Source organism: Mesoplodon bidens (assembly GCF_964165515.1).
Source record: "Mesoplodon bidens genome assembly, chromosome: 13".
Taxonomy (NCBI): Eukaryota; Metazoa; Chordata; class Mammalia; order Artiodactyla; family Ziphiidae; genus Mesoplodon; species Mesoplodon bidens.
In genome coordinates this window covers 8097747-8125658 of record NC_138169.1, presented here as the reverse complement: position 1 = coordinate 8125658, position 27912 = coordinate 8097747, and the positions used below count along the sequence as shown (strand labels likewise).

At 55.3% G+C, this 27912-nt stretch overlaps 1 protein-coding gene across 2 annotated transcripts in view; it reads left to right on the top strand.

Annotated features, from left to right (window-relative positions):
- MLXIP (MLX interacting protein) overlaps window positions 1-27612 on the top strand; it is a 61413-nt gene extending 33801 nt beyond the window's left edge. Inside the window, exons 2-17 of one of the 2 annotated variants that reach the window (XM_081251967.1) lie at window positions 10658-10764; window positions 11427-11512; window positions 13192-13281; window positions 13706-13747; window positions 14109-14280; window positions 14929-15018; window positions 15591-15682; window positions 16650-17304; window positions 17733-17854; window positions 17956-18136; window positions 19693-19817; window positions 20390-20491; window positions 20586-20713; window positions 20915-21038; window positions 22263-22392; window positions 22977-27612. In XM_081251967.1, the coding sequence (XP_081108093.1) occupies window positions 10658-10764; window positions 11427-11512; window positions 13192-13281; window positions 13706-13747; window positions 14109-14280; window positions 14929-15018; window positions 15591-15682; window positions 16650-17304; window positions 17733-17854; window positions 17956-18136; window positions 19693-19817; window positions 20390-20491; window positions 20586-20713; window positions 20915-21038; window positions 22263-22392; window positions 22977-23098 (2368 nt within the window). In that variant the 3' untranslated portion in view covers window positions 23099-27612. Of the gene's footprint in view, window positions 1-10657; window positions 10765-11426; window positions 11513-13191; window positions 13282-13705; window positions 13748-14108; window positions 14281-14928; window positions 15019-15590; window positions 15683-16649; window positions 17305-17732; window positions 17855-17955; window positions 18173-19692; window positions 19818-20389; window positions 20492-20585; window positions 20714-20914; window positions 21039-22262; window positions 22393-22976 lie in introns of both variants that reach the window. The other variant, XM_081251966.1, reaches the window with a different exon arrangement.
- The last annotated feature ends 300 nt before the right edge of the window (window positions 27613-27912 follow it).

Genomic DNA, 27912 nt, shown 5'->3' with positions numbered 1-27912 from the left:
TAACTGGTGCCCTGCCCAGCATCCCTGCTCCTGCCTGAAAGGCCAGTGGTGGCTCAAATCGGACAGGAAACTCCAGGCTTTAACACTCAGGAACATGCCCAAGACTCAACTTCAGTGTTCAGCAACATGCCCCAGATTTGGGGAGCACTTACTCTGCACCAGGCCCGGTCCTTTCAAGCCTCCTGTGGTCCCCGGCTCTCCTGTCGGGGAAGGGACATCGGCTCCCTTCTTACCAAAGGCGGGGCTCTGACAGCTCCCGTTGTCACCAGCCCAGTGCCACTCTCTTTCCCACCGCCACTCTCTTTCCCACCGCCACTCTCTTTCCCACCGCCACTCTCTTTCCCACCACCACTCTCTTTCCCACCGCCACTCTCTTTCCCACCGCCACTCTCTTTCCCACCACCACTCTCTTTCCTCACTTGCTTGGGAATGGTGTAAGCATGGCGGTGTCTGTCCCCAGGTGGGAGGCCGGGACACGGGAGGGAGCACTCCCAGCAAGGACACAAGTCACTGTCCTTCACAGTCAGGGCGAAGGGGGGTCACCGCCGCGGCTAGCCCGGTTTTGCCTCTTTCAGCTCCATCATGGTGCTCTAATTTTTTTTTTTTTTTTTTTTTTTTTTTTTTTTTGCTGTACGCGGGCCTCTCACTGCTGTGGCCTCTCCCGTTGCGGAGCACAGGCTCCGGACACACAGGCTCCGCGGCCATGGCTCGCGGGCCCAGCCGCTCCGCGGCATGTGGGATCTTCCGGGATAGGGGCACGAACCCGTGTCCCCTGCATCGGCAGGCGGACTCTCAACCACTGCGCCACCAGGGAAGCCCGGTGCTCTAATTTTTGATGGTCATATAAGTGATTACTCCCTGCTTTTTACACAAAACAGACAACCACAGTCCTCACAAACATGCTCACACATGTGAGCAGACACACACCTAGACACACTAGCACACCCACACACGCAGTCTCACACACACACCATACATACCACACACACACACCACACTATACCCACATACCCACACACACAAGCATACACTACACACATACACACACATGCATGCCCCACACACACACCACACGCACACACCCCTTGTCAGTAGGACAGACCTGGAATGACCCCTCGGGAGCCCAAGTTCCTGCCTTGCCGCCATCGCCCTCTGATCCTGCTTCTCCAATACGGCTTTCTTTGAATGTTAAAAAAAAAAAAAAGAAAAGAAAACAAGATGCCAAGTGACCCAGGAGGAGGATGAATTTGGGGTGCAGGAGAGAGGACCCACGCCTGGGCTTGGGAGCAGGGCCTGAAAACCTCACAGGCTTTCTCTGGGTGGAGACTCTGCTTGGGCAGGTGGCCCAGAGCGGAGGGCCCATGGCTCCAGGGCGGTTCCATTGAACACGGTGCCCTCCTCCTGCCATGCCGCTCGCAGGGCCGCTCCCCACGCCGTGGCTCCTCAATGAACCTTTGTCTGTCTGGAGCCTGTTAGTTTTGGCTCCTAGCAGCCTGTGGAACCAGGCCCAGATCCCAGGGAAAGCCAATAGAGACCGCTCTTTTGAAGAAAAAGAATCGGAGTCCTGGAATAGAGAGACCAGTCTGAGCATTACTCATCCAAGTCACTCGTTAAAGAAACCACTTATTAGCTATTATTCTCATATTTGGATCTGGTGCACAAAACGGACTTGTATACAAGTTTTATATCTGCTCATGTGATTAATTTCCTTCCCCAGTTAACTAGAAGCCCTATAAGGTCTTGGACTATACCTGGTCTCTTTCCCTTGTTTATTTTGAAAAAATAATACATTCCTGTGTCACATTTAAACACTAAAAAAATGGTAAACAGTGAAAACTAACTCTCTGACTGAGCCTCCTTAATTCTGCGATTCAGCTCTCCAAAGGGAAATCACTGTTTGACTGTTACCTGTTTCTTGTGTATCTTTCCTGAGATTGACTGGTTGTCTTCCTCCCTCCTTCTCCCTCCCTTCCTGTGTGTGTGTGTCCGTGTGCATATCTCCCTGCTGAAAATACAAATGGTGGCCATCCTTTATATCTTGCACCTTGTTTTTTTTTTTTTTCTCACTTAATACATCTTGCAGATCTTGCCTGTACATCAGCACATATAAATATGTGTTGTTCCCAGCTTTTTGCTCCCACAAACAGTACTGCAGTTTAATGTCTTCTATTTATGTCTTTGTGCCCACATGCAAATGCGTCTACAGACTCAACTCCTAACAGTGGAATCGTGAGTCAGAGGGATGTGCGTTTGAAATGTTGATAGACAGTCGCCCGCTTGCCCTCCAGCAAAGGTCACAGTTGTTTTTGCCCATCATCATGTCCCCGGTGCCAGTGTAATGATCAGACCTCTCTCCCTTAACCAGAATTCTGAGCCGATTGGGAAATAAAACTGGAGTCAGTTCACACCAGCACTCTTCACCGTGGCCAAAACGTCAAACAACCCAAGTGTCCATCAGCAGATGAAAGAATAAACAAAATGTGGTCTCGCCATCCAATGGAATATGATTCAGCCATAAAAAGGAAGTACTGATACATGCTACAATGTGGATGACCCTTCAAACTATTGTGCTACGTTAAAGAAGCCAGACATAAAAGGCCACATATTTGATCATTCTGTTTATGTGAAATGTCCAGAAGAAAGAAATCCATAGAAACAAAGTAGGTTAGTAATTGCCAGAGGCCAGGGGGAAAGTAGTGGGGAGTGACCGCTAGTGGGTACAGGGCTTCCTTTGGGGGTGATGAAAACAGCACTGAAACTAGGTAGCAGCTATGGCTGCACAGCACAGTGAACGTACTGAATGCCACTGAATTGTACATTTTTTTTTTTTTTTTTTTGCGGTACGCGGACCTCTCACTGTTGTGGCCTCTCCCGTTGCGGAGCACAGGCTCCGGACGCGCAGGCTCAGCGGCCACGGCTCACGGGCCCAGCCGCTCCGCGGCATGCGGGATCCTCCTGGACCGGGGCATGAACCCGTGTCCCCTGCATCGGCAGGCGGACTCTCAACCACTGCGCCACCAGGGAAGCCCAATTGTACATTTTTAAATGGTCAAAATAGTAACTTTTATGTTACATGTATTTTACACAACAAAAAAGATTCAGCAGATGCTGGCTAAATTATTCTCCGTATTATTGATCAAGCTGAGGATGTGGCTTATAAGGGAACCCGGGAGGGGCCTGGGCCCTCAGTGGGCAGCTTTCCCACAATAGGAAAGGAGAAGGGCCTGGCCCCCCATGCCAGTGCTGCTTTCCACACTCCATAGCTCACCCACTCCACCTAGCTGGGAGGGAGTAAGGGGGAGACAGGCCTAGGAATGTTTTTTTGTTTGTTTGTTTTATTTTATTATTTTTTTAATTATTTATTTATTTATTTTATTTTTGGCTCCGTTGGATCTCCATTGCTGTGCGCAGGCTTTCTCTAGTTGCGGCGAGCAGGGGCTACTCTTCGTTGCGGTGCGTGGGCTTCTCATTGCGGTGGCTTCTCTTGTTGCGGAGCATGGGCTCTAGGCACGCGGGTTTCAGTAGTTGTGGCACGTGGGCTCAGCAGTTGTAGCTCGCGGGCTCTAGGGCGCAGGCTCAGTAGTTGTGGTGCGTGGGCTTAGTTGCTCTGCGGCATGTGGGATCTTCCTGGACCAGGGCTCGAACCGATGGCCCCTGCGTTGGCAGGCAGATTCTTAACCACTGCACCACCAGGGAAGCCCTTTTTTTTGTTTAATTAAAAAAAAATTTTTATTGAAGTGTAGTTGACATACAGTGTTGTGTTTAATTTTTGCTGTGCAACAAAGTGACTCAGTGATACATATAGACATGTCTTTTTCCTATTCTTTTCCATTATGGTTTACCACAGGATATTGAATTTAGTTCCCTGTGCTCTACAGTAGGACCTTGTTGTTTATCCATCCTATGTATACTAGTTTGCATCTGCTAATCCAGAGCTCCCAGTCCTTCTCTCCCCCACCACACTCCCCTTGGCGACCACAAGTCTGTTCTCTATGTCTGTAAGTCTGTGTTTTGTAGATTTGTTCATTTGTGTTGTATTTTAGATTCCACATATAAGTGATATCATATGGTATTTGTTTCTCTTTCTGACTTACTTCACTTAGTATGATAATCTCTAGGTCCATCCATGTTACTGCAAGTGGCATTATTTCACTTTTTAATGGCTGAGTAATATTCCATTGTATACTTGTGCTACATCTCCTTTATCCATCTGTCAGTGGACATTTAGGTTGTTTCCATGTCTTGGGTGTTGTAAATAGTGCTGCTCTGAACATAGGGGTGCATGTATCTTTTTTTTTTTAAATAAATTTATTTATTTATTTTTGGCTCCGTTGGGTCTCCTTTGCTGTGCGCGGGCTTTCTCTAGTTGCGGCGAGCAGGGGCTACTCTTCGTTGCGGTGCATGGGCTTCTCATTGCGGTGGCTTCTCTTGTGGCAGAGCACGGGCTCTGGGCACGCGGGTTTCAGTAGTTGTGGCACGTGGGCTCAGCAGTTGTAGCTCGCGGGCTCTAGAGCGCAGGCTCAGTAGCTGTGGCGCGTGGGCTTAGTTGCTCCGCGGCACGTGGGATCTTCCCAGACCAGGGCTTGAACCTGTGTCCCCTGCATTGGCAGGCGGATTCTTAACCACTGCGCCACCAGGGAAGTCCAGTATGTATCTATTTGAATTATAGTTTTGTCTGAGTGTATGCCCAGGAGTGGGACTGCAGGATCATATGGTAGTTCTACTCTTAGTTTTTTGAGGAACCTCCATACTGTTTTACATAGTGGCTGCACCAATTTACATTCCCACCAACAGTGTAGGAGGGTTCCCTTTTCTCCACACCCCCTCCAGCATTTATTATTTGTAGAGTTTTTAATGATGACCATTCTGACTGGTGTGAGGTCATACCTCATTGTAGTTTTGATTTGCATTTCTCTAATAATTAATGAAGATGAGCATCTTTTCATGTGCCTGTTGGCCATCTGTATGTCTTCTTTGGAGAAATGTCTGTTTAGGTCTTCTGTCCATTTTTCGATTGTGGTTTTTTTTTTTTATTGAATTGTAGGAGCTGTTTATATATTTTGGAAATTAAGCCCTTGTCAGTCGCATTGTTTGCAAATATTTTCTCTCAGTCTGTAGAATGTCTTTTTGTTTTGATTATGGTTTTCTTTGTTGTGCAAAAGCTTATAAGTTTGATTAGGTCGCATTTGTTTATTTTTGTTTTTATTTCTATTGCCTTGGGAGACTGGCCTAGGAAAACATTGGTATGATTTATGTCAGAGAATGTTTTCCCTGTGCTCTCTTCTAGCAGTTTTATGGTGTCTTGTCTTATATTTAAGTCTTTAAGGCATTGTGAGTTTATTTTTGTGTATGGTGTGAAGGTGTGTTCTAGCTTCATTGATTTACATGCGGCTGTACAACTTTCCCAACGGCACTTGCTGAAGAGACTGTCTTTTCCCCATTGTATATTCTTGCCTCCTTTGTCAAAGATTAATTGTCCATAGGTGTATGGGTTTATTTCTGGGCGCTCTGTTCTGTTCCATTGATCCATGTGTCTGTTTTTATGCCAATACCACGCCATTTTGATTACTGTAGCTTTGTAGTATTGTCTGAAGTCTGGGACGGTTATGCCTCCTTTGTTCTTTTTCCTCAGGATTGCTTTGACAATTCTGGGTCTTTTATGTATGGTTCCATATAAATTTTAGGATTGTTTGTTCTAGTTCTGTGAAAAATGTCATGGATATTTTGATAGGTATTGCATTAAATATGTATATTGCTTTGGGTAGTATAGGCCTTGGAATGTTTTGCTCGTGGGTTTCTGGGAAGTATCAGGAAGGGTGAAGAAGTATTGCCTCACAAGCAAATATGGTTGCATGACCAAATGAAAGGACTCCACCACTGTCTGGGCCCCACACCAGTAGACCCAAGAACCCTTGCCTGCTTTCTTTTGGAGAGAATGGTCTGGCCAGGAATAAGGACCTGGGACCTAATCCTACCTGGGACCAACAGAACCCCAAATCCCCGCCCCAGTCTCACTCTCCCCCGTTCTTCTTAATTCCAGCTCCTGTCTGTGCAAGCCTTGCATTAATTTTCATTCCAAAGCAGTCTCTTGCCAGACCTCTGAGGAATTCAGTTTGCTTGTTCCACCCAATGGCAGTTTTGAGAGAGACTTTTGTTATGCTGTAGACTTCCTGCCCATGTCATGAACCTGTCTTCTAGGAAGGGCTGCCGTGGCAGGGTGGGGATGAAGATTTTTCTTTATGGAAAAGTTTAGTACTCAGTAATTCCATATTTAATCGCACCTCCCATGTGCCAGGCACTGTGCTGGGATGAGTCAGACCCAGACCCTGGCCTTCCCAGAGTAAGACTGGGAGAGTGGGGGGTGAATCAGGTTCATTGTTCTGATCAGGAAGCTGGTGTGTGTGTGTGTGGGTTCCCAGGCGTTTAAGGAGGCGGGGTTGGTAGGCAAGGCCAGAGGAGATCTTGCCAGTGGTCTCAGAAATTTTGATAATGTGTTTCTGGTAACACTTTATTTTATTTTAAAGATTTTTTTTTGATGTGGACCATTTTTCAAGTCTTTATTGAATTTGTTACAATACTGCTTCTGTTTTATGTTTTGGTTTTTTGGCCCCAAGTCATGTGGGATCTTAGCTCCCCAACCAGGGATTGAACTCACACCCCCTGCATTGGAAGGCGAAGTCCTAACCACTGGACCACCAGGGAAGTCCCAGTGGTAACACTTTAAAGAAGGAATATGGCAGAACCCTGAGTTAGACTAAGAAGTATCCCAATCAGCCGTGTCTGGAAGCCCAGTGAAGCTGGGACAGGGCTGAGGGGAGCAGGACCGATCATGGCTGCTTTGTGGGCGTCCTGCTCAAGGGAGCTTCACCAAGGAGCTGCACGGTCCCTTTTAGAACTCTTCAGAGCAGCCTTTCCTGTATGTTCCGTGGGAAACTAGACTTGGGGTACCTCCATAGAAAGGGTCCCAGTCCTTGTCTTCGGATGTCTGTATAGGGAATGTCTCCTCTCCCTGTTGAAGATTGACAGTGACATCAGCACATCAAAGCCGCCAAGGAGGGCCTCCCTGGTGGCGCAGTGGTTGGGAGTCTGCCTGCCGATGCAGGGGACGCGGGTTTGCGCCCCGGTCTGGGAGGATCCCACATGCCGTGGAGCGGCTGGGCCCGTGAGCCATGGCCGCTGGGCCTGCCCGTCCAGAGCCTGTGCTCCGCAACGGGAGAGGCCGCAGCAGTGAGAGGCCCGCGTGTCAAAAAAAAAAAAAAAAAAGCCTCCAGGGAGCCGATCAGTAAGGAACCGTCTCTCCACCTCTGCGGGCAGTTTAGGTTTTGGTCTTGGTTGCAGACTTACTTCTTTGCGTTGGTTGAGCGCCGCCTGTTGGCTGTTGAGATATTACAGAAGCCTCAGTTGATGGGTGATAGCAGTTGGAAATAAACATCAAGGAAGAGGGAAACATCCCAGCAGTTGAGGAGGAAGAAGATGAGAAGCCCAAACTACACCCTATCAGATTTGGTTTCTAGCCTCCAGGGCTTGATCTCTCTCTGAATCTTCCCACCCCCTTCGTGATAAGTAATTGAAGCTGTTGGCGTTTTCTGACTTCTCTGAGAAGATGCTCTATGCTCACATCAGCCACTTTGTCTTAAGTAACAAAGCAGGAGTAAGGGTGGGTTTGTATTAAGCCCGGTGGTCAGTTCTTAACAGAATGTTTGCAGGGGACTTCCCTGGCGGTCCAGTGGTTGGGACTCCGCGCTTCCACTGCAGGAGTCACGGGTTCGATCCCTGGTCAGGGAACTAAGATCCCACATGCCGTGCAGTGCGGCCAAAAAAAAAAAGTAACGGAACGTTGCTGGAGTCCAACGTTTCTCCCCACAGGAGTCCTCGTTTTCCATCCCACCTCTTCTCCTGCTTCTGTCCTCGGCAGCTGTCTCTGCAGGTGGCAGATGCCAGGTCAGGATTCTGGTCCTGCTAGACACACAGAGAAAGTGGTGTTTGAATCCTGGCCTTCAACATAAGGAAGCTGTCAATTATAGAGAAGTTTTGTTTTCCCTTAAGGGAATAAAAAAATAGGGAAGGTTTTCTGTTTTGTTTTGTTTTCTCCTGGAACAGGCAGGAACGCCCTGTCTGGCTAGACAGCGGGTTGCTGGAAGCTGTTTCAGAGGAGGGGAAAGAGGGTTGGTTTTGCCCAGAGGTGGGACCAATGTACTCTGGTGTATACTCTGCCCTCCAGACTGGCCTAGAAGCATCCCCCCACCTCCCCCACCCCTCCAGCTCCTGCCATTCTGGGTGTTTTCTACGGCCTTGACCGGACCTGTGTTGCTCTCCTGAGGGCTGTCAAGCCAGCCAGAAGGACCAGCACGGGCCTTTCCGCCTCTCCTTGGTTTAGCTGAAGTTTCCTCATCCTCTGGGCCTCAGCTGAGATGTTACCTTCTCCAGAACGCCTCTCGTGACTGCTCAGACAGGGTTAGTTATGCCGACTGTGTTCCCACAGCCCTTTGCTCTTGTTCGAGGCACTCAGCACGCAGGACTCACGCCTCAGCGCTCATGTGCTCCATGAGGGCCGGGACCTCATCCGCCTCATCCATCCTTTTCCTCCCCTCCTAGCGTGTGCACGACGCGACGCATAGTAGGTCCTCACTGCTTGTCGAGTGAGTAGATGGACCCAGGCCTGCCTTCTGGGCCCTGAGGAAGTGAGTGGCTCTACAGCTGTGCGGGGGTCAAGGCTGACCTTTGCCCTGGTCTCTGCTCGCTGGTGTCAAGAGGGGGGCCCGTGGGTGTCACCTTTTCTTCCTGTGGGGAGGAGGCACCCCACGACAGTGGCGGCAAACATGAAAGAGAGGACTTTTCAAGTCAGGAGGTGTTAAAAGCCAGGCCTTCGGGAAATAACTTAAATCCAGATCACTGAGGTGGTTATTAATAGCTTACATTTACATTTTACCTTAGGGTTTACCTGTCCTGTGTGTCTAAGAACGTGTGTGTGTGCATGTGTGTGTGTATACATTTAATCCTTATTAAAACACTCTGCAGGCAATGGTGTTATTGTAATTTTACCCAGGAAACTGGTGTGTCAGAGAAATAAAGTGACTGTGAAAGTTCACAGCCAGTACGCAGTCGTGCCCCAGAGGCTCAGAAACACTGGGCTGCTGGCTGTTAAACGTAGATGACAGCTGGGGTGGAAGTGCCTTTGGACCGGGGAGAGGTGGGAGGAGGAAGGCATGTGACGGGCTCGAAACCCCTGACCCTTTGAGCTTAGGTGGCTTCTGTCTGTCTGTCCCTCAGATTCTCAGAGGACTTGCTGTGACTTTTTCTCTGGGGGTGGTGGTCACAGCCTTCTTCCAAAGCCTAGGCCAGTGCTGGGTTGAGTTGCGGTGGGGGCATGAGGTTTGCCAGGTGCACCGCCAGGGGCTTCTGCTTTATAAACCAGGTGTTCGGGTTCAGGGAATGTTTATCGCTCAGGCACTGTCTTTGAAGCCCCCAGCTGTTGTGACTGCTTGTCACGTGGAATTTCTGAGTGGGTTTGGAGAAGGGGCAGGGCTGTGGCCTGCAGTGACGTAGAACCCACAGAACCCCCTCTGTATGGACCAGTGACAGTGCCTTGTCCATCTCAAGCCATCTGAAGAGGGGAAGCCCTATGCCAGCTGCTCAGAGGTGGCTCCTGGCACAGCCCTTGAAAAACTAAACTATCTGAGAAGCCTGTGCCACCAGGCAGCATTCCTTGCCTGCCGTTAGCTTTGTTTGCAAGGGCCCTTTAAGTCATTCAATGAAGAATTATTACACGAGCCCCTGCCCTGTGCCAAGTTCTGTGCTGGGTGCTTCAGATGAGGATGCCGGAAGGGCCCTCCCCTCGAGAAGCTGCAGTCTAGTGGCAGGAGGTGTGGGGACACGTTGCTGTACAGAGAGTGGATGGATGTGTGCTGCCCTTGAGGTACGAACAGTGCTCAGGGGTCCCGAAGGGATCGGCGGCAGCCTGGGCGAGGCTGGTGCCGGCTCGGAGGGGAGGATGTTTGAGCATCACTTGGAAGGGTGAGCGGGTGGCCAGGGGCGGAGGGAGCTCCGTGCAGAGTGAGGACTGCGAGCACAGAGGCCTGGAGGCAGGAGAGGGCCCCGCGGGTTCTAAGGCCAGTGGGACGTTTGTGTGCCTGGACTGTAAGTGCCTCAGGGGGACTGGTGGCAAAGGAGGTGGCCAAGACCGGGTTCAAGCGGGCTGGCTTTCGTTCGGTGGTCAGCAGATTTCTTTTTTCCTTCCCCCAACTTTACTGAGATAAAATTGACATGTAACATTAAGTTGAAGGTGTACAACATGATGATTTGATACATGTATGAGGCAAAATCAGCAGATTTTTAACTTTTAATTATGGAAAATTTTAAAGATATTCCAAAGTAGACAGAATAGGATAGTGAACCCCGTGTAGCATCACCTCACTGCAGCAGTTACCAACCCATGGCCGATCCTGATTCCTCCATACCCAACACCGTTGCCCCCCGTACCCCATCCATATCACTTTGAAGAAATCCTAAAGTGCCTTGTGTATCCTGTCAAGCCTAGCCTGTGGCTGACATGGGTTAATCCAGAATTTTGAGGCCTGGAATGATTGGGTGGCACTTTGTGATTTCATTCCATTTTCAGAGAAACCGCTGAGTTTCCCCTCTTCATTTTACCTTTCAGTGGGAAGTTGGTGTCTCCCAAGTGGAAGAATTTCAAGGGCCTGAAGCTCCAGTGGAGAGACAAGATCCGGCTCAACAATGCCATCTGGCGGGCATGGTACATGCAGTGTAAGTGGCGCGTGGCTGGGCCGGAGACCTCCAGGTTCTGCCACCAGGAGGCCTTTGCACCTTGGGGCCCCGGAGCCTGCTTTTGGAACACTGTGTGTCACACAGAAGTCTCTCTCGGGCCGTGTGCGTCCAAATCCGAGTGAACTGGACCCTTATCGCCATCGGCACTGGGGGCCCAGCCACGCGTCTGCAGGAGGCAGAAGTGTAGGCCGATTGCTCCCAACCTAGTGTGCTCAGTGTTGTAAGGGCAGAGGAGGAGGGACGGGTGCACAGCCGAGAGGTGACATTTGGAGAGTCGGGGAACAGTTCCTGTTTTCAGCAGGTCTGAGACGATGCAGGCCCAGGCCGCGTCCTGTGTCCAGCTGGCTTGGGTACAGGTGGGTCTGGTGACTTCTGCAGGAGATCGGCGTGCTCGGGGTCCCCTAGGCTCAGGCCAGTGTTTCTCTTGATCAGCCAGACTCCCTTTCTCGCCTGCACATCACTGCCAGACTTTTTTCCTTGGATCTGGACCCCTTTATTTCCCTGAAATCTCGTTTTCCAAGGGAAGGAGAAGGAAGGAACCCTTAAGGGTCCCCCCTGAGGGGCGGGGTGCGAACAGAAGAGGCGGAGCTCCTGCGGGGGTCTCTGCCGCAGTGACGCTATCTCACCCTCTCCCCGCCCAGATTTGGAGAAGCGCAAGAACCCCGTGTGCCACTTTGTCACCCCGCTGGATGGCTCTGTGGAAGTGGACGAGCACCGGCGGCCAGAGGTACTGGGCATGTGATGGGCCCTCACTCGGGAGGAGGGGACTCACCAGAGTGGGTCCCGCAGAGGGAGGACGCAGGACAGGGTGCTGGAGCTGCGCTGTCCTGGCAGCTGTTTTGACCCCGAGAAGCAATGGCGATGCGGGGGGCAGGTGGCCTCTGACACCCCACAGAGGCTCCCGCCTTCTCAGACCAGGCTGACCCAGGGACTGAGGGGGGTCCTCCAACCGGGACTTACCCTCTACTTTCTTTTAATGTCAGTATTTCTCTGGAAGTCAACGGGGAAGGAATCTTTTTTTCTTTAAAAAAAATTTTTTTTTATTTTTGGCTGCGTTGGGTCTTTGTTGCTGCACGCGGGCTTCTCATTGCGGTGGCTTCTCTTGTTGCGGAGCACGGGCTCTAGGCGCGCGGGCTTCAGTAGCTGTGGCTCGCGGGCTCTAGAGCACAGGCTCAGTAGTTGTGGCACACGGGCTTAGTTGCTCCGCAGAATGTGGGATCTTCCCGGACCAGGGCTCGAACCCGTGGCCCCTGAGTTGGCAGGCAGATTCTTAACCACTGCACCACCAGGGAAGTCCCACGGGGAGGGATCTTGACTCCTTACAAGGCAGACATCTTTAACTATTAAAGAATGAACTCGAGATCTTTATATACTGAGAGGGAAAGATGTTGAAGAAATAGTAAATGAATAAAAGCAAGTTGCACAACAGTATTTGAGTATCTTTAGGTTAATTTTTTAAAGCATGTGTCTGTGTGATTGTACATGCATGGGAAATGTCTTGAAGGATATACAGAAATTGTTTCCTCGTGGGATTAGAGTGAGGAGGAGGGAAGACTCTTCTTTCACTTTTGACTCTTCTGCATCTTTTTAGTTTTGTCCAAGCATGTCTCACTGTTACCATGAAAAGGGGAAAGCTTGGAAAGTAACGTAATGAAAGACGGTTTGGAGCCATAGGACATGATCTGGTGTTAGTATTAAGGAATTTCACTTTTTTCAGTCTGGTAATAATATTGCATTATTCACAGTGAACATTCTTCACTGTCAGAGACACACAGTGGAGTATTCTTGGGTGAAATTATGTGGGATTTATGATAGGATATCTGGGACTTGCTTTAATATTTTCCAGCCATTAAAAAAAAAAGGAAACTGAAAGTGAGGTGGGCTCCCAGAGGCCGTCGTGAACTCCTCGTCACCAGAGGTCTTCAGGGCTGCTGTGGAAGGGGCTCCCCGCCCTGCACAGTGGGCAGGCTGAACTGTGTCTTAGAGGTCACTTTCCACCTGAACCTTCTGTGACTGGCCGTTTGTTTTCACCCTTTGGAAACGTGGCGGAGGCTAAGGGCATTTGAGAGCTAGCCCGGATCTCTGGAGGTTCCTCCAGCGCCGGGAACTCTGTGCTTCTCCCCTGCCAGGCACTCTGTCTCACCCCTGCTCCGGTCCAGCCTCTGGGACCTGGGCCCCCAAAGCCCCCTGGGTTATCACGGGCCATGAAATGAAAGCTCCCCTTCACCCAGAGGCCGGGCACGGCCCAGCAGAGGCGGGACGCACTCTGTGGACGAAGCCGCGGGCAGGCAGCCTGTTTCTCAGAGCTGGATTGCCCGGGCCTGACTTCCAGGGCCAGACGCTTGCTTCTTGGCAGGGTGGCTCATCCAGCGCCACCGCTCCACTCTGCCCTGCGTCTCCCCACAGGCCATCACCACGGAAGGGAAGTACTGGAAAAGCCGCATTGAGATCGTGATCCGGGAGTATCACAAGTGGAGGACCTACTTCAAGAAAAGGGTATCTGGCTCGGCCTCCAAAGAGAGCACGTTCAGGAAGCCCCGTAGGGGAGGGAAGAAGTGAGCCCGGATTCAGAACACAGGCCCCCAAGGCTGTGGCCCGGAGCTGGCCACCCCTCTCCTCGGCCCAGCCTTCTAGCCCAGCCCCAGTGGTGGCCTGCTTTGGTCGTGTGACCTCTGCTCTCAGTTTCTCCAGCCAGGAGCCAGGGCTCTTTATTCCACAGACACTGGCTGGGAATCTCCTCTGTGTCCAGCGTTGGCCTGGGGATGGCAGGGGCAGGATCCCTCTCCCCGCCCGCCTCCCAGAGAGAGAAGGCCTAGATGTTTCTGGAGGTTAGCCCCTTCCAGGAAGGAGAGGCCGAGGGCCTCGTCCCCTGCCTGGGCCCTGAGTGCCCACCTTGGTCCTCTCTATCCTTTCTCCGCAGCTCCAGCAGCACAAGGATGAGGACCTCTCCAGCCTGGCCCAGGTGTGTGAGCTTGGGGGCCATGAGGACCCTCATGGGACCTCCTCCTTTGACAAGAAACAGCAGTGACTTGGGTGGCCCAGCACTGCAGCAGAAGGTGGTGGGGACGTGGACTCTCCCTGGGGCTAGAGGAGGGGCCAGCCCCCTTCTCACGTGAAGGATGTGAAGGAAACAAGCCAGTTCTCTGCTGGGGGGCGGGAGGGGGTTTCTCCCTGCAGCTCCCCCCGCCTCGCCTCACCTCTCGTCCGGAGCCCTTGCTGCTCTGTGACACAGTGCAGCGTATCTCCCTCATGTGGCATGCTGGCAAGGCAACTCCCGAGTCACTCTTGCCCCTTTGGTTTGTCCTTCCCCCTGTCGGTGGCAGGACGATGACATGCTTTATTGGCACAAGCACGGGGATGGCTGGAAGACCCCAGTCCCCATGGAGGAGGACACACTGCTGAACACAGACATGCTCATGTCGGAATTCAGCGACACCCTCTTCTCCACGCTTTCCTCGCACCCGCCCGTGGCCTGGCCCAACCCGCGCGAGATAGGTAATCTGCCCCTGGACTCTAGGCTGGAAGCATTGCGTCTTCTCCGCCAGGCCCCCAGGGCAGGCTCTGCCTCGGGGCCATCCCCGAGCTGCTGTCTAGGGTGAGCAGTGCGGAGGAGGGTTGACCAGCCTCCTTGTGTGTGAGGGCCCCGTCAGGCCCGTGGTGCCACCGCCAGGGGGCGGCGGAGGTTTGGTCTGAACCAGCTTCACATTTCTGATACTGTCCCTCAGCAGAGGACAGGCCTGGGGCGCGTGACAGGGCCTGTGACTCACTCTCAGGAAAATCATTCGCACTCCTGGGCTGGCCTCTCACCTGGCAGCGTGCAGCTGTCCAGTTAACCCCTCAGGGAAGAGCCCACAGGCTGAAATTAGAACCCCGGGTCTCTGCATAGCTGCTCACAGCTTCTGGGGAGTGTCTGTTGCCGGATACTCAGTTTACCTTTCCTACGAAAGCTCTCTTTCCTGCCCTCTGAGGGTGTACGATGCCCATGAACTGGCGAGAAATCCCAGCCAGTGGCCTACGTTTCTCCTCGGAAGAATCTAGAATGCGAGCAGGGCCAGGAAGATCCATTCCAGGCCCTTAATATATTCCTACAGCATGGTCTGAGAAGGCAAAATGATTCCTCTGTCTCCTTTCTGATTCTTACAGCACATCTGGGAAATGCAGACATGATTCAACCGGGGCTGATTCCTTTGCAGCCCAACCTGGACTTTATGGACACATTTGAGCCTTTCCAGGGTAAGGCCTTGGGGCAGAGAAAGAGCATGGCTACCTGCGTCTCTCTTTACCCAGGACAAAGTGGATGTCGCTTCCCTTTCATAGAGGCAACTGTTCGAATGGACCAGGGAGAGGACTTAGAATTTTTCCAGAACCTTTTTTTTTTTGCTGTAGTCGCTGCAAGGCCTGGCAAGTGTTTGTGGGATGTCGTTCTGCCTCCCCGTCCGCGTCTCAGAGCCTCAGGTTTGGCTGTGACTGTACGCAGTTCCCCCACGAGGCAGCAGAGGGCGCTGGCGGCACAGCCACGTCCTCGCGGTTTCCCGCGGTTAGAGCTGGTCCGTGAGCTCCTGCCACTGTCAGAGCGGGTGCCACCCAGGCCTGGGAGTGTTTCAGAGGCCACACTGGTTGCCAGCCTGTGCAGCTCCAACCAGAGGGCCTCTTTCTGCAGAGTTACCTCGTGGTGGGGGGGGGGAGATGCCCTCTAGCCATGGCATTCCTCTGGGTAAGGTGGGGTGCAGTGCCTGATTTGTTTGGATCTTGATGCAGTGAAGTGATGGGCACAGAGCTCACAAGCCCCTGATGCTGTCTTTCAGACCTCTTCTCTTCCAGCCGCTCCATTTTCGGCTCCATGCTGCCTGCACCCGCCTCAGGGCCTGCACCAGATCACAGCAGCCCACCTGCTCAGGTAGAGGGAACTTGGGGGAAGGGGCACCGGACTGGTCATCGAACCTTTGCAGCCATAAGCAAAGTGCTAGGGGTGGCTAGATCCAGCGGTGAACTCACATATAATGTGTAAAGAAGTTATCCTAGCCCTCCTTGGAAGCATCCTTAGGTGTCCGTGAGGTGGGAGGCTCTATCAGTAAACGTATGCTCCCGCCTAAGGCCCAAATACCCCGTGTGCAGCAGGCTCTGTCTTGACCAGTTAAGACCAGGCCAGTGAGACAGCAAAGAAAAACGCAGATCGCTAAGAAGAGGAAGTTCCGTGTATTTCTTTTACTTTTTACTCAGCACTCAACACAAGTTGGTTACCAGCTGCTGGGACGGCTGAGCTTGAGTGAGGCACGGCTCTCTGCCATTAAGAGACTCTCAGGCTGGTGCCCATATCCAGTTAGGCGCCCGTGACCTGACCCTCTCTCCTTCCATCTGGCTCCGTGAAGAGTTTCTCCTATAGAGACGGAGATCCGAACAATTGATTGCTTGTAGCGTTTCCCTTTTAGGAAGAGGTGACCTCTCTAGAAGTTGACACGTGAAACTGTCCTGGGGGAGCCTCGTGAGCAGCTGTGATCCAGGCTGCCCCTGCTCTGTAACAGAAGATGGCAGGGACTTTGGGGGGACCCCGCTGGACTCCAGAAACAAGATATCCCCAGGCCTAGAGCCAAGTGTGTGCAGACAGCCGCTGTGTCTGAGCCCTGTGTTATCACTGAGTTCCTAAATGGAAACAAGACCCCTGCAGATGGCCGGGGAGACCCAGATCCGACCCCCGCAGATCAGCAGTCACAGGGGCTGGGAGACGTCACCTCTGTCCCTTATGCCCGGGGCATCGTCCCAGGCGCCGGGTACTGTGTCGGACCTTGCAGTGTGCAGCGCTGGAGAGTGACAGCGAGCAGTGTGACTCTAGCGTCCGTTCCTCACTTCTTCTCTTCCTTCCTTAGGAGAGCATCCTGCCAGCCACCGCTCTGCCTACCCCGAGCCTCCCTGACGGCTTCATTGCGCCCCCTGCAGCCACGGCCCTGGACCCCACGCGTGGGCAGGGCTGTGAACACACCTCCCAGCCGGGGGACCCCTTTCTCCAGCCCGCAGACTTAGGTCCCTCTGCACCACCACTGAGTGTCCCCCAGCCCTTCCTGCCCGTGTTCACCATGCCCTTGCTGTCGCCCAGCCCAGCCCCGGCACCTGCTTCCCCCGTCTTGCCGTTAGGCCCTCCTCCCACCACTGCCCTGAACCCCCCGACTCCCCCTGCCTTCCTGCAGCCACAGAAGTTTGCCGAAGTCAGCAAGTCGCCCCCTGTCATCACCCACACGGCCTCTGCCACCCTCACCCACGACGCCTCTGCCACCACCTTCAGCCAGAGCCAGGGCCTCATCATCACCACCCACTATCCCACCCCCTCCGTGTCCCCCTGTGGCCTGGCGCTGTCTCCGGTCACCCGGCCACCAACCGTCGGGCCTCCTCAACCCCGTTTAGCGTTCGTGCACCCCAAGCCCGTATCCTTGCCTGGGGGGAGGCACAAGCAGCCCCCCAAAATCGTGCCTGCTCCCAAACCAGAGCCCATGTCCTTGGTGTTGAAGAATGCCTGCCTCGCCCCAGGTGAGTCAGGTGGAGGGAAGCAAGTGGGACTCTCCCCCTGTCCTCATCCCCCGCCGGGTCCCCAGGCTTGCAGACTCGTGACACACGTTGTGATAGGAAACAGAAGGGTTATGAAAGACTACATGCGTGGATCTAGTCTGTTTTTTCTATGCTGTGTTGTTCGTTTAGTTAAGTCTCGACGGAGTTTGAAAAAAACATGGTCCTGGTCGTCTCTTTCCCGGGTCTGTAATCTGTCCCCTCCAAGGAGAAGTTGCAAAAAAGTAGCTTTGTCTCCATGCCCTGCAGCAAGGAGGTGACGTCTCAGTGGCAGCAGAGGGGTCGTGTGCTGCTCCTAGGCCCACCCCCACCTCCCCCCGCCCCCTGCAGCCTGGCCAGCCCTTGGGCCCCCCGCTGGGCCGCCCACCCTCACCTCCCCCTTGTTCTGGCAGCTGCCTTTTCAGGACAGCCCCAAGCAGTGATCATGACATCAGGCCCTCTGAAGAGAGAAGGGATGTTGGCTTCCACCGTGTCCCAGTCCAGCATGGTCATCACGCCTGCTGCCATCGCCAGGGTGAGTGGCCCAGACAGGCCCTCAGCAGCCTATAACCTTGGGTGGCCCTCACCCAGCATGACTGTGGTCGGGGGTGACCTCTCTCCCCTGTGTCCCCTCAGGCTCCTGGGGTCACAGAGTTCCACAGCGGCATCCTGGTGACGGACCTTGGCCACGGCACGGGCAGCCAGCCTGCTCCCATCTCCCGGCTCTTCTCTCCCAGCGCAGTGCCGGACTCCCTGGTAAAGGGCGAGCAGGTCCCGCCACATGGGGGCATCGCCCAGGTCCCTGCCACGGGTGCCAGTGAGTCTGCTGTCTGGTTGGAACGGTTGGGACCGCGTGAGTGGAGTGACGGGCCCGCTCTGGACTGGGGAGGCCGCCGAGGGTGCCCGGGATTGAGCCTGGGTTTCCAGGCCGGGTGGTGAGAAGCTGCCAGTGGCCCAGGCTAGGGAAGCGCTCGGCAAAGGGCAGGATAACCCAGGGAAAGCAGCCGGCGCGTTGCAGTGCAGGCAGATGGTGTGCTCGCAGAGACATCGCCCAGCCTCCTCCAGGAAGGCCCGGCTCTGATGGGGACGTCCCTGGGGGTCCAGCGGTTGAGACTCCATGCTGCCAACGCACGGGGTGCGGGTTCATTCCCTGGTCAGGGAACTAAGATCCCGCATGCCATGCGAAGTGACCAAGAAAGATTTAAAAAATTAAAAAAGAAAAAGAAAGGCCTGGCTCTGAGCTGCCAGTTCCAATCCACAAAAGGGATTGAGGGGTCCGTGTTGACAGTTTCCAGAAAGCCTGGTGTTGCTGTAGCCACAGGAGCCCCCGGCCTTGCCCGGCACTGGCCGGTCTTGCCCTCCCCTCCCCTCCCCGCACCTCGGGAGCCCCCTTCCTTCCTCCCCGGCTTGGTTTTCCGTCGGTGAGGTGGCCGGGGTAGGACTGATATTGCCCAGTGACGTCTGAAGAGCTGAGAGGTCAGGGTAGATGATCTTCCCGAGGCTGTGCTGCTGCGGGTTGGGGAGAAGCCAGGTACCAGGTCGGAGGGAGACCAAGGTGTCTTCCTGTCTCAGGTAAAACCGTAGCAGCTGCTCCCGGCACCCTGTGCAGAGGCATCTTCCTGAGGTGGAGGGCAGGACACGGTGGGGAAGGCTCTCTACTTATAGGGGTCAGACAGGGACTTGTCCCAGGACAGGTTTTGAAGAATAAGGACCCTCACTGGGGAAGATACAGACGCAGACTAGCTATGAGTCATGCCCTGGAATCCTGTATGGGGCTCGGGCTCAGGGAAACGGCGCCTTGTCCACTGAGGTGGGTCCCCGGAGGTTAGAGCCTTGAGAGCAGGGTGGGGAGAAGAGCTGAGCAGAGGGGACCGAGCCTGAGGCCTCCGTGCTGTGAGGCGGGACTGACGGGGAGGGTCAGGGAGGGGCTTCCTGCGGGTGGCTCCGGAGCCTGGGCCACAGGTGTCTTCCACCATGTTCTTTGTGGGTAAAATAGCGCTTTGGTTTTTTTAATTAAAAATGTCAGGGGTGGGTACGATTGAAAAAGGTGTGAGAAAACATATATGTAGAAATGAAAGAACAACAAAAAAAGAACAGTTAGCCGTGTGCTCGCCGCCCAGGGTGAGAACTACAGCCTTGCAGATGCCGAGGGGCCCCTGGTGGCCCAGGAGGCGGGCCTCCTCGCAGCCCCCAGACCTGTGACTGCAGCGTCCAGCTGGCGTCCGTCAGGCCTAACGGAACCCACCCCCTGCCCCCGCCTGTTGGCAAGGGTTCCTCCCGTTTCTGCTCTGGGGCTGCCATGGAGGTTCAGGGTGGGTGTCCCTGCACAGCCGGTGCAGCCTGGTCCCTAAGGGGAGTCTCTGCTCTTCTCAGGTCGAGACTGCCCGAACTCAGGGCAGGCCTCTCCGTGTGCTTCAGAACAGAGCCCCAGTCCTCAGTCTCCCCAGAACAACTGCTCAGGGAAATCTGCAGACCCCAAAAATGTGGCTGCTTTAAAGGTACCTGATGGGTCTTGATTCCCTTGGAAGGATGGGGGGGCAAGGAGAAGCGCATCAAGGGACTTTGGGGACGGCTACGTCCCTTACTAGAGACGCACTGGAAAGAACCGTGGGCTTGAGGGGTGTCCCACGCCGGGCTGGGGCGGCATCGGAAAGAGGGAGGTTTGCTGCTTTAACCTTGAGCCTCGTGGCCCCTCCCACCCCCCACCGACCCCCAGCCCCGTGGTGACAGTGGCCCTCAGCCCAGGAGCCAGCACTGAGCCCTGTGGAGCAGAGGGAGGAGGCGGCAGCTGTCAGAACTGGGTCCAGGGGTGAGGGTGGCCGGGAGGGGCTGAAGCAGCAGCCTCGGGCCCTTGCTGTGCTCTCTCTCTCCTGCAGGGATGGTTTTCTAGTCCCGTCCTGTCCCCCTCCTGGCTCCCGCTGGAGCCTTTTCGCTTCCTGTCGCCCCTCCTTCCACATAGCTCTCTAGAGGCCTCAGGGTCCCAATCTGCCCCTAATCTGGGCAGCAGGTGGGGGTGGGATGGGGAGGGGAGGGGTCCCTGTGTCGCAGCGACGGGTCAATTTCCCAACAGAACCGGCAGATGAAGCACATTTCAGCCGAGCAGAAAAGGCGCTTCAACATCAAGATGGGCTTTGACACCCTCAACAGCTTGATCTCTAATAACACCAAGCTGGTGAGTGGCCGGAGGGCGGGGAGGGCCGACAGGACGGGCGGATGTGGCTGGCTCACTGCGCTGGCTGCCTCCCTGACCCGGCCGCCCCTTGCAGACCAGCCACGCCATCACGCTGCAGAAGACCGTGGAGTACATCACCAAGTTGCAGCAGGAGCGCGGCCAGATGCAGGAGGAGGCCCGGCGGCTGCGAGAGGAAATCGAGGAGCTCAACACCACCATCATGTGAGGCTGGGCCTGGGGGCTCTGGTGGCACCCCGTCCTCGCTGGCACGGCACAGGGGGGGCACTCCTCGCCGGTGGAGGCCTCTCTGCTCAGCGCTGCAGCCCTTGCCCTCCTCCTCCTCCTCCCCAGGCTCCCCGCCTGGGCCTGCCCACTTGGCCCCCAGCCACGCCGAGCTTCCTTTGACTCTTCCTGTCGTTTCAGCTCCTGCCAGCAGCTGCTCCCTGCCACGGGCGTCCCTGTCACCCGGCGCCAGTTTGATCACATGCGAGACATGTTTGACGAATATGTGAAAAGCCGGACTCTGCAGAATTGGAAGTTCTGGATTGTATCTTTGGGTTTTCTTTGCTCATCCCCCATCCCCGCAACCAGTGCACTAAAACCGCAGACACTGACCCTTCGGTTGCTTTAGAAAGATGCTCTCTAAATGGTTGTCGTTGAGTTTGTCAAGACAGGTAATGCTAGTTTCTGTCCTAAGAGGGAGGGGCCCGGCCGGGCCCATGGTGTGGAGCAGGCTGTCCTTGGTGCCCGCCCAGGCTTGGGGCTCCCTGGGGACCTGGAACAGGCCTGCTCTGCGCTCTGAGTCCTTGAGAAGTAAAGACAAGGCTGGAGCCACTGGCAGAAGCAGTAAGGTGGGAAGGAGGTGGGATCTGGTCTAACATGTCCTGGCAGCGGCGGGGAGTGTGGTGCCACCTGAAACCAGGGCTCACAAAGCGACTAAGTGGCAGAGGCTGGATTTGAAGCCAGTTCCCTCCAGGCTGTTTTCTGCATTTGTGCCGCAGGGCCTTGACTGCTATAACGAGGCACGGATACCTGAGTGCTGGGCTCTGTCTCTGGGGCCAAGGCCTCCCTGCACTTGGCCTTCCAGATGTCAGCAGGGCCCTTACGGGGGACGGCTCTGCCCTTGTCACTCCCCACCCAGCCACCGCTGTGCCTCTGAGTGGACAGTGTGCACAGGGGTGGGGTCGGTCGCCGTGCCTGGGCCTGGGGTCTGACGGGCTGCGGAGGGGGTCACGTGGGAAGAGGGACGCTCTTGCCTCAGCTCTGACAGGGCGGGTGGTGTCTGTGTGCACTAATGGGCGGGTTTTAAAGGAAGAGACGACAGACACCAGCTCCAGTCCCCCAACTTTGCTCTGGTCCTGGTCCCTGAGTGGAGCTGGCGTGAGTCAGACAGAACCTCTGTGGTCAGTGGCAGGTTCCTTGGCATCAGGCTGAGTGTGGTGACTGTGGGCGCCACCTGGGCTCAGGAACAGATGGGGACCTCCCTCTCTCCCTCTCTGTCTCTGTCTCTGTCTCTCTCTCTCTTTCTCTCTGTGTCTGTCTCTCTCTGTCTCTCCCTCTCTCTCTCTCTCTCTCTCTCTGTCTCTCTGTCTCCCTCTCCGTCTCCCTCCTCCTCTCCCCCCTCCTCTCCCCCTCCCCCCCCCTCCCGGCCCGTCACGACTGTGCACAGTTACTTGCCAGTCCTGAGGGGAGCTGGTCACGGGCAAGCCTGTGACTGGACTTCGTTCTCTCCACGCTCACTTCCCTTTTCTTTAACCTGCGTGCTGTGCAGTTCAGCGTCATCATCAAGCCGCTGTTTGAGTCCTTCAAGGGTGTGGTGTCCAGCAGCAGCCTGGAGGAGCTGCACCGGACAGCGCTGTGCTGGCTGGACGAGCACTGCTCCCTGCCCGTTCTCAGGCCGAGTGAGTGGGGCCGTGCGGGCTTGGACGCAGGCGGGGCTGCCGAAAACCCAGGCTCTGCTGCCGGTGGCCCACAGACAGCTGGGGCAGGGGGGCGAGGCCGAGTTGGAGGCGCCCCTGCAGGGCAGGGGGCGAGGGCTCCCAGAGCCTCTCCTCAACTTCCTGCCACCTCCGTGTGCCCCTTTGATCAGATCTAGCTCGCATTTAGTGAGCACCTACTATTTACCAGGCCACGTGTCAGGGGTTTTCAGACACGTTTTCGTGTTTAATTCTCATAACGAAAAGAGCTGTGGCCGTGTATAAAGGCCGTAGAGGTGTGATGCTAAAACAGGGGGACAAGCAGGAAGGGGTCAGCGTTCCCCGCCCACCTGCAGCGTAGGGGATAGGACTGGGGGAGTCGTCTTAAAGGCAGAGGTGTGAGTGTCCAGACCTCAGGCGAGAGGCTCTCCTGGTGTCCGTGCCTCTCCTGCTTTGGGGGCCTGAGAATCCCTATGCGGGGTGTACACACGGAACCGCGTGTTCTGTCCTCTGGGGGCTTGGAGCTGGTGCCTGGGCCGAGTCTGCAGGCTACCCCCTCTGTCTTGCAGCCGTGCTGAACACCCTCCGGCACCTAAGCACCACCACGTCCATCCTGACGGACCCGTCCCAGCTGCCGGAGCAGGCGGCAGAGGCCGTCACCAGAATGGGCCAGAGATCTGCGGAGTCTTAGCAGTGCTTAGCGGGCACAAGGCCACGTGAGAAGCCGTGGAGACCCTTCCCGCCTGTGGAGAGGAGGCCGCGCCCCTCACCTCTCCTGATGCGGAGCTGCCGGGCCTCCCTCCGACTGCGGCCCAGGCCGCTCAGAACACCGCGCTCAGGTCTGAAGCAGGTTCGGGTCCTGCCCACAGCAGTAGCCCAGCTTAGGGAACCCCTTGCTGTGAACTCTGACTCAGCGACCTCTGTCACCGACCTCCCCTCCCCTCGGGGTAGCCCGGATGAAGGGGAACAAAGGGGAACGCTGCCCGTCCCTGTCCTGTCCTGCTGGTGGGGTGTCGGGGCCGCGGCGGCAGTGCGAGGAGCAGACGGGGCAAGAGGGGGCATCACCCGCTCCCCCCAAGTTAGGAAACGTGAGGGTCCTTCCCGGCTCCTGTCTGGAGACTTACACACGCTGCCTCCTGTCACCTCTCAGGCGCCCGTGGGGCGGTTGGAAGGCATCCTCCTTCCTGCCCCGACTCTGACCTTGTAGATAGATTGGACGTCTGCTCAGGCTTCGCAGGGCCGGCTGCCGGGGAAACCCCACAACACACGTGTGCAAAGTGGTGGGTGCGCGTGCCCGCAGACAGGAACGGAAGCACAAGTGACGCGGAGCTGCTGCTGGCTCGGAGGGCCGCTTGGGCGGGGCGTCGATCTGTCCTGATCTGGTTCCACTTGGCGTTGCACTTGTCCGTGGTGACACCGGCCTGAGAATCGCGTGGCGGGGCTCAGCTGGGCGGGCGGCCGTGCTTGATGGATGCTGCTGGCCCTTCGGGTGCAGTGTTTGAAAGACCAGGCTCCACAGTGCTGCCATCAGCCTGGTCACCTTGTCTGGATTGTCCAGCTGGGAGCCCCAAATCATAACAGTTCCTGGACCAAAGACGCCACCACACCCAGCGTCTGTCTCGTGTTTGGAGGCAGAAATTGAATGTTGACACAGAGCTCCGAGGGGGCTGCCTCGGAGCTGTCTGTAGGCGGCTCCAGACCAGACCGTAGAGAGTTGGATTCAGGTTTGGTCCAGGTGGAGGGAGCAGCAGGCTGCTTCCGGGTGTGGGAATTGCACCTGGAAGGGTTCAGAGGAGGGCACGGCAGGAGGGGCGGTCCCGGGCCCGCCCTCCTCTCGGTGTGTCTGCCAGAGCGGCTCCAGGTGGAAGGATGCTCTAACGCTCAGGAAGCCCAGCCAGGGGCACCTCCTCATTGAAAGAATGTGCTTTTCACGTCCTGCTGTGAAGTTCAGAGGCCAGCAGGCTTCCCGTTCAACCTCTGTCCTCCCGGCCCCGAGACAGAGACCGGGCAAGCGCTGTGCAGACCAGGAGCCCAGGGGCCCCAGGAGGGGCCGCTGCGGGCCACCTTCTGAAGCTTGGATCATTTCGGAGGCTCCTGCTGGATCCCAGAGGCCTGTGGAAGGTTCTCGGGGGGGCAGGCAGCCCCGCCTCAGCCTCGGCTGATGGAGGACGGAGGCAGGGTCCTCTCTTTGCCGCTGGCCGTGCCACTGCCCCTGCCGTGGGTCACGACCGGTCACCTGCTCCCTCGTCCGTGCTCCAGCCCCGTCAAGGGTGCCTCAGCGGCACCCCTCCACCTCCCCAGAACCCGTGTTTACAGGCCTTCCGATCACTCTGCTGAGGCGCGAGCACGCAACGAGACTGGGCCAGCCCTTCGCTTCCACTGGGAGGAGGGACAGGAACTCAGCCTTCCACCGGGGTGGACATGAGGTCCACCTCGGAGAAGAGCGCCGTGGTAAGAACTCCGTGAGGCTCAAAAGGGAAAAAGGAAAGCCCGAGACGTGCCAGCCGTGAGGGCTCGTGGAGGGTCCTGCCCTCGGCCTCGCCCCAGTTCCTGTGCCTTCGTAAACTGCGTGGTGGCCGCGGAGCTCGGCCCGGCCATGACCTCTCCGAGATCACTAGCTTTCTCCCCACCCCTTGCTGAGAGTATTTTTTTTTTTTTTTTTTAGCTCCATGGGATATAAAATTGGCCTCTTCCTTCTCTGGCCTACCTCTCCCTCCCTTTGGCTGATGTAATGTCCATGATTCTGTTTTTTTAAATATTTAAGGCTGTTAGGTTGTATGAGGCATTGAAGGGTGTGTGTGTGTGTGTGTGTATGTGTGTGCGTGCGTGTGTGTGTGTGTCCCAGCAGACGTTTAACTAGATGCATGTTTTTTTTTTGAGATATTTACTTAAATCCATTTCTCTTGGTGCTCACCATTATGGCTGTAGGGCCGCAAAGCTGTATCTCTTACTACAAACACGTTTGTTTCTTGCCCCGGCAGTTTTCTTGTTTTGGATTCTTGCCTGATGAGTCTGGCCAGACGGGGGCCTAGCTTGGACCTCTGTCCTGGGGTCCCAGGCCGGGATGCAGGGACCCCGGGGCCACTCTGCCGACTGCCTCCAGTGGATGCTGTAGTTTGTTTACACTCACTTTCACCCCTACTCCCATAAAAGAGACTTAAAAATGCTGACACTTTGGAGGATAAGAAAATCAATCTGAAAAGGAAAAAAAAAAAAGCCCGTCTGGCACGTAATCTCTGAAAGTGTTTCTGTGAAATCTTTCTGTGCCATCAACCCCCTTCCCACTGCTGTTTGCTGTTTGACACCGTGTGGGAGATGCAGGGAGAGTGGGGCTTTCCGCAATTGGCTGGCCCGTCTCTCCCTCGGTCTCAGGTGGGTGACATCCAACTGTCACCCCTCTCCCACCAGGCCCCCAACCTGGCTGGGGTTTTCAGGGCACAAGGGCAGCCCCGGCATCAGGAGTCAGTGTCGATGTGAGCACCAGGTCTTGTTGGGGAGGGCCTGGCAGGGCGCTGCGGGTGACCCCGTGCACCTAGCTCCCTCTACTCTGTCCTTGTGACCTGGTCCCGCCTCCCTTTCTAGGTAGCGCTCAGCCCTCCGGGTTGTTATTGCTCTGGCTGATAGAAAGAGAAACTTAGATTCTTAGGGGACATGGCATCCCAGGGTGGGGGCCAAACCCCTTGTCCCTCCCCAGGTGAAGGGGTGCGGTGGCCTCCTCTCAGCCTGGGCCTCCCCTCCCTGTACAGCCGGCTCTCCACCTGGATGAGTGAGTCCAAGCGGCAGGCTCGTCGTTTTCAAGATCACATGTTCTCACTGTCCAGCTGAACGAGGGCTCATCAGGGTGGAGCTGGGGCTGTCCAGGGGGCCCGTCTGCCCGCGGCCTGCACACTTGCTCAGTGTGGACCCAGCCCTGCACTGGCTAACCTACCCCACTTCGGTTCTTTTGTCTCATCTGGGGTCCAGGGGGGCGGGCTTGGAACACCGCTTGTCGGAGCAGCTTGGCTTCCTTGGTGGTGGGCCTGCTGAGGAAGGGAGCTGGGGAGCCCCAGTGTGGGCTCAAGAGCAGCAGTGGGCTGGGGTCTTTGGCTCCATGCCCCTGGTGCCTTGTATATGAAAGAGGATTGTCACCACGTCTGAACACGGGTGACAGGAGAGGACAGCGAGGGTGGAGGGTGGAGGAGCTTGGACCTTCAACCCATACTTTTCAGTGGTCGTGTAGCCTTGACCCACTCAGCAGGCAGGTGTGGGGATCAGAGGGGCTCCAGGAGCAGAGAGAAGCCTCGGGACCCCCGGGGGCCTCCACACAGATCACCTGCCCTATTTTCTTTTCCTTCTGACGACTTGGCTTTCCCAGCTCACCACACAGGGCTGTTTCCTGTCGAGGCTTGTGAAAATAAGGCTTTGAGAAAGAAAAGGGAACTTTTCCTGTTGAATGTTGGCTTTGACTATGCGTGTGTGTGTGTGTGTGCGCGCGTGTGCACTTGCACAAGCCTGCGTGTGTGTTTGTGGGTGTTTACTTAATGGAATTTTATTTTTGTGAAATTCTTTTATAATTATGTAGCAAAATTCACCTCCATCTCCCAGTCAAACTTTTGGTTCCAGAGTCCACCCTGGGTGTCACTAATTTGAAGAATTCTCTCCTGGGTTTCTGAACGGAGATGTGCCACTGTCAAGAGTTGAGGCTGTGGAGAGGGTTGGGAGAAACTGAAGTCTGATGCATTTCCGTAGAGTTTACATCCTGCAGTTAAAAGGTGGGAAGGACTCGACCAGGGAGACACGAAGCCCAGGCTATGTTTCTTGCGAGGGAGCTGGACCGCGGCCTCACCCCGAGGTGCCCTGCTGCTGCTTTATCTGAATCTGTTCACATGGCTTGTTTTGCTTGTTTTGTAACGCCACAGCTGAAACAGCACGTTCTTTTCCTTTTTTGGGTTTCAGTTCATTGTATAAATGGTTCATTTTTTCTGTTGTGAGCTCTTGTGACTGTGTCAGGCCTCCCTAAGGAGACAGTCACCCCTTGTGGGCAGAAAAACAAAATCCAAGAAGCGTTGTCCATCGGAGGCTCCCTCAGGCCTGCACCATCCAGAGCACGGCCCTTTATGCTCCACTGTTGAAAAGCAAGTTTCCACCAGCTGTATTCAACACTACAATGCAGTTCAAAAACTATATTTGCATCCAAGACAATAAAAAGCCGTATTTTTTTGAAAAGCCTGTGCTGTGTGGTCTTTGCTACCCTGTTGAGCAGTGGAAGAGGTGATAGAATGAGATCAGAGCAGAGTGATGCTCACGCCTGACTCACTCGTGCTAGCCTTGGGGGGAGTGGGTGCAGCCTGGAGCCGAGGGGCTGGGAATGAGGAGACAGGCCTGAGGCAGTGAGGCTCCGGAGGTGGCCCCGGAGGACTGCAGTCCTAAAGAGAGGCCTCCGCCGAAAGGCCTGACGGGACAGAGTCTGCCTGTGAACCCACCAGGGCCAGGTGCTCCAGGCCTTTCCCAGGTGGACAGAGTCCA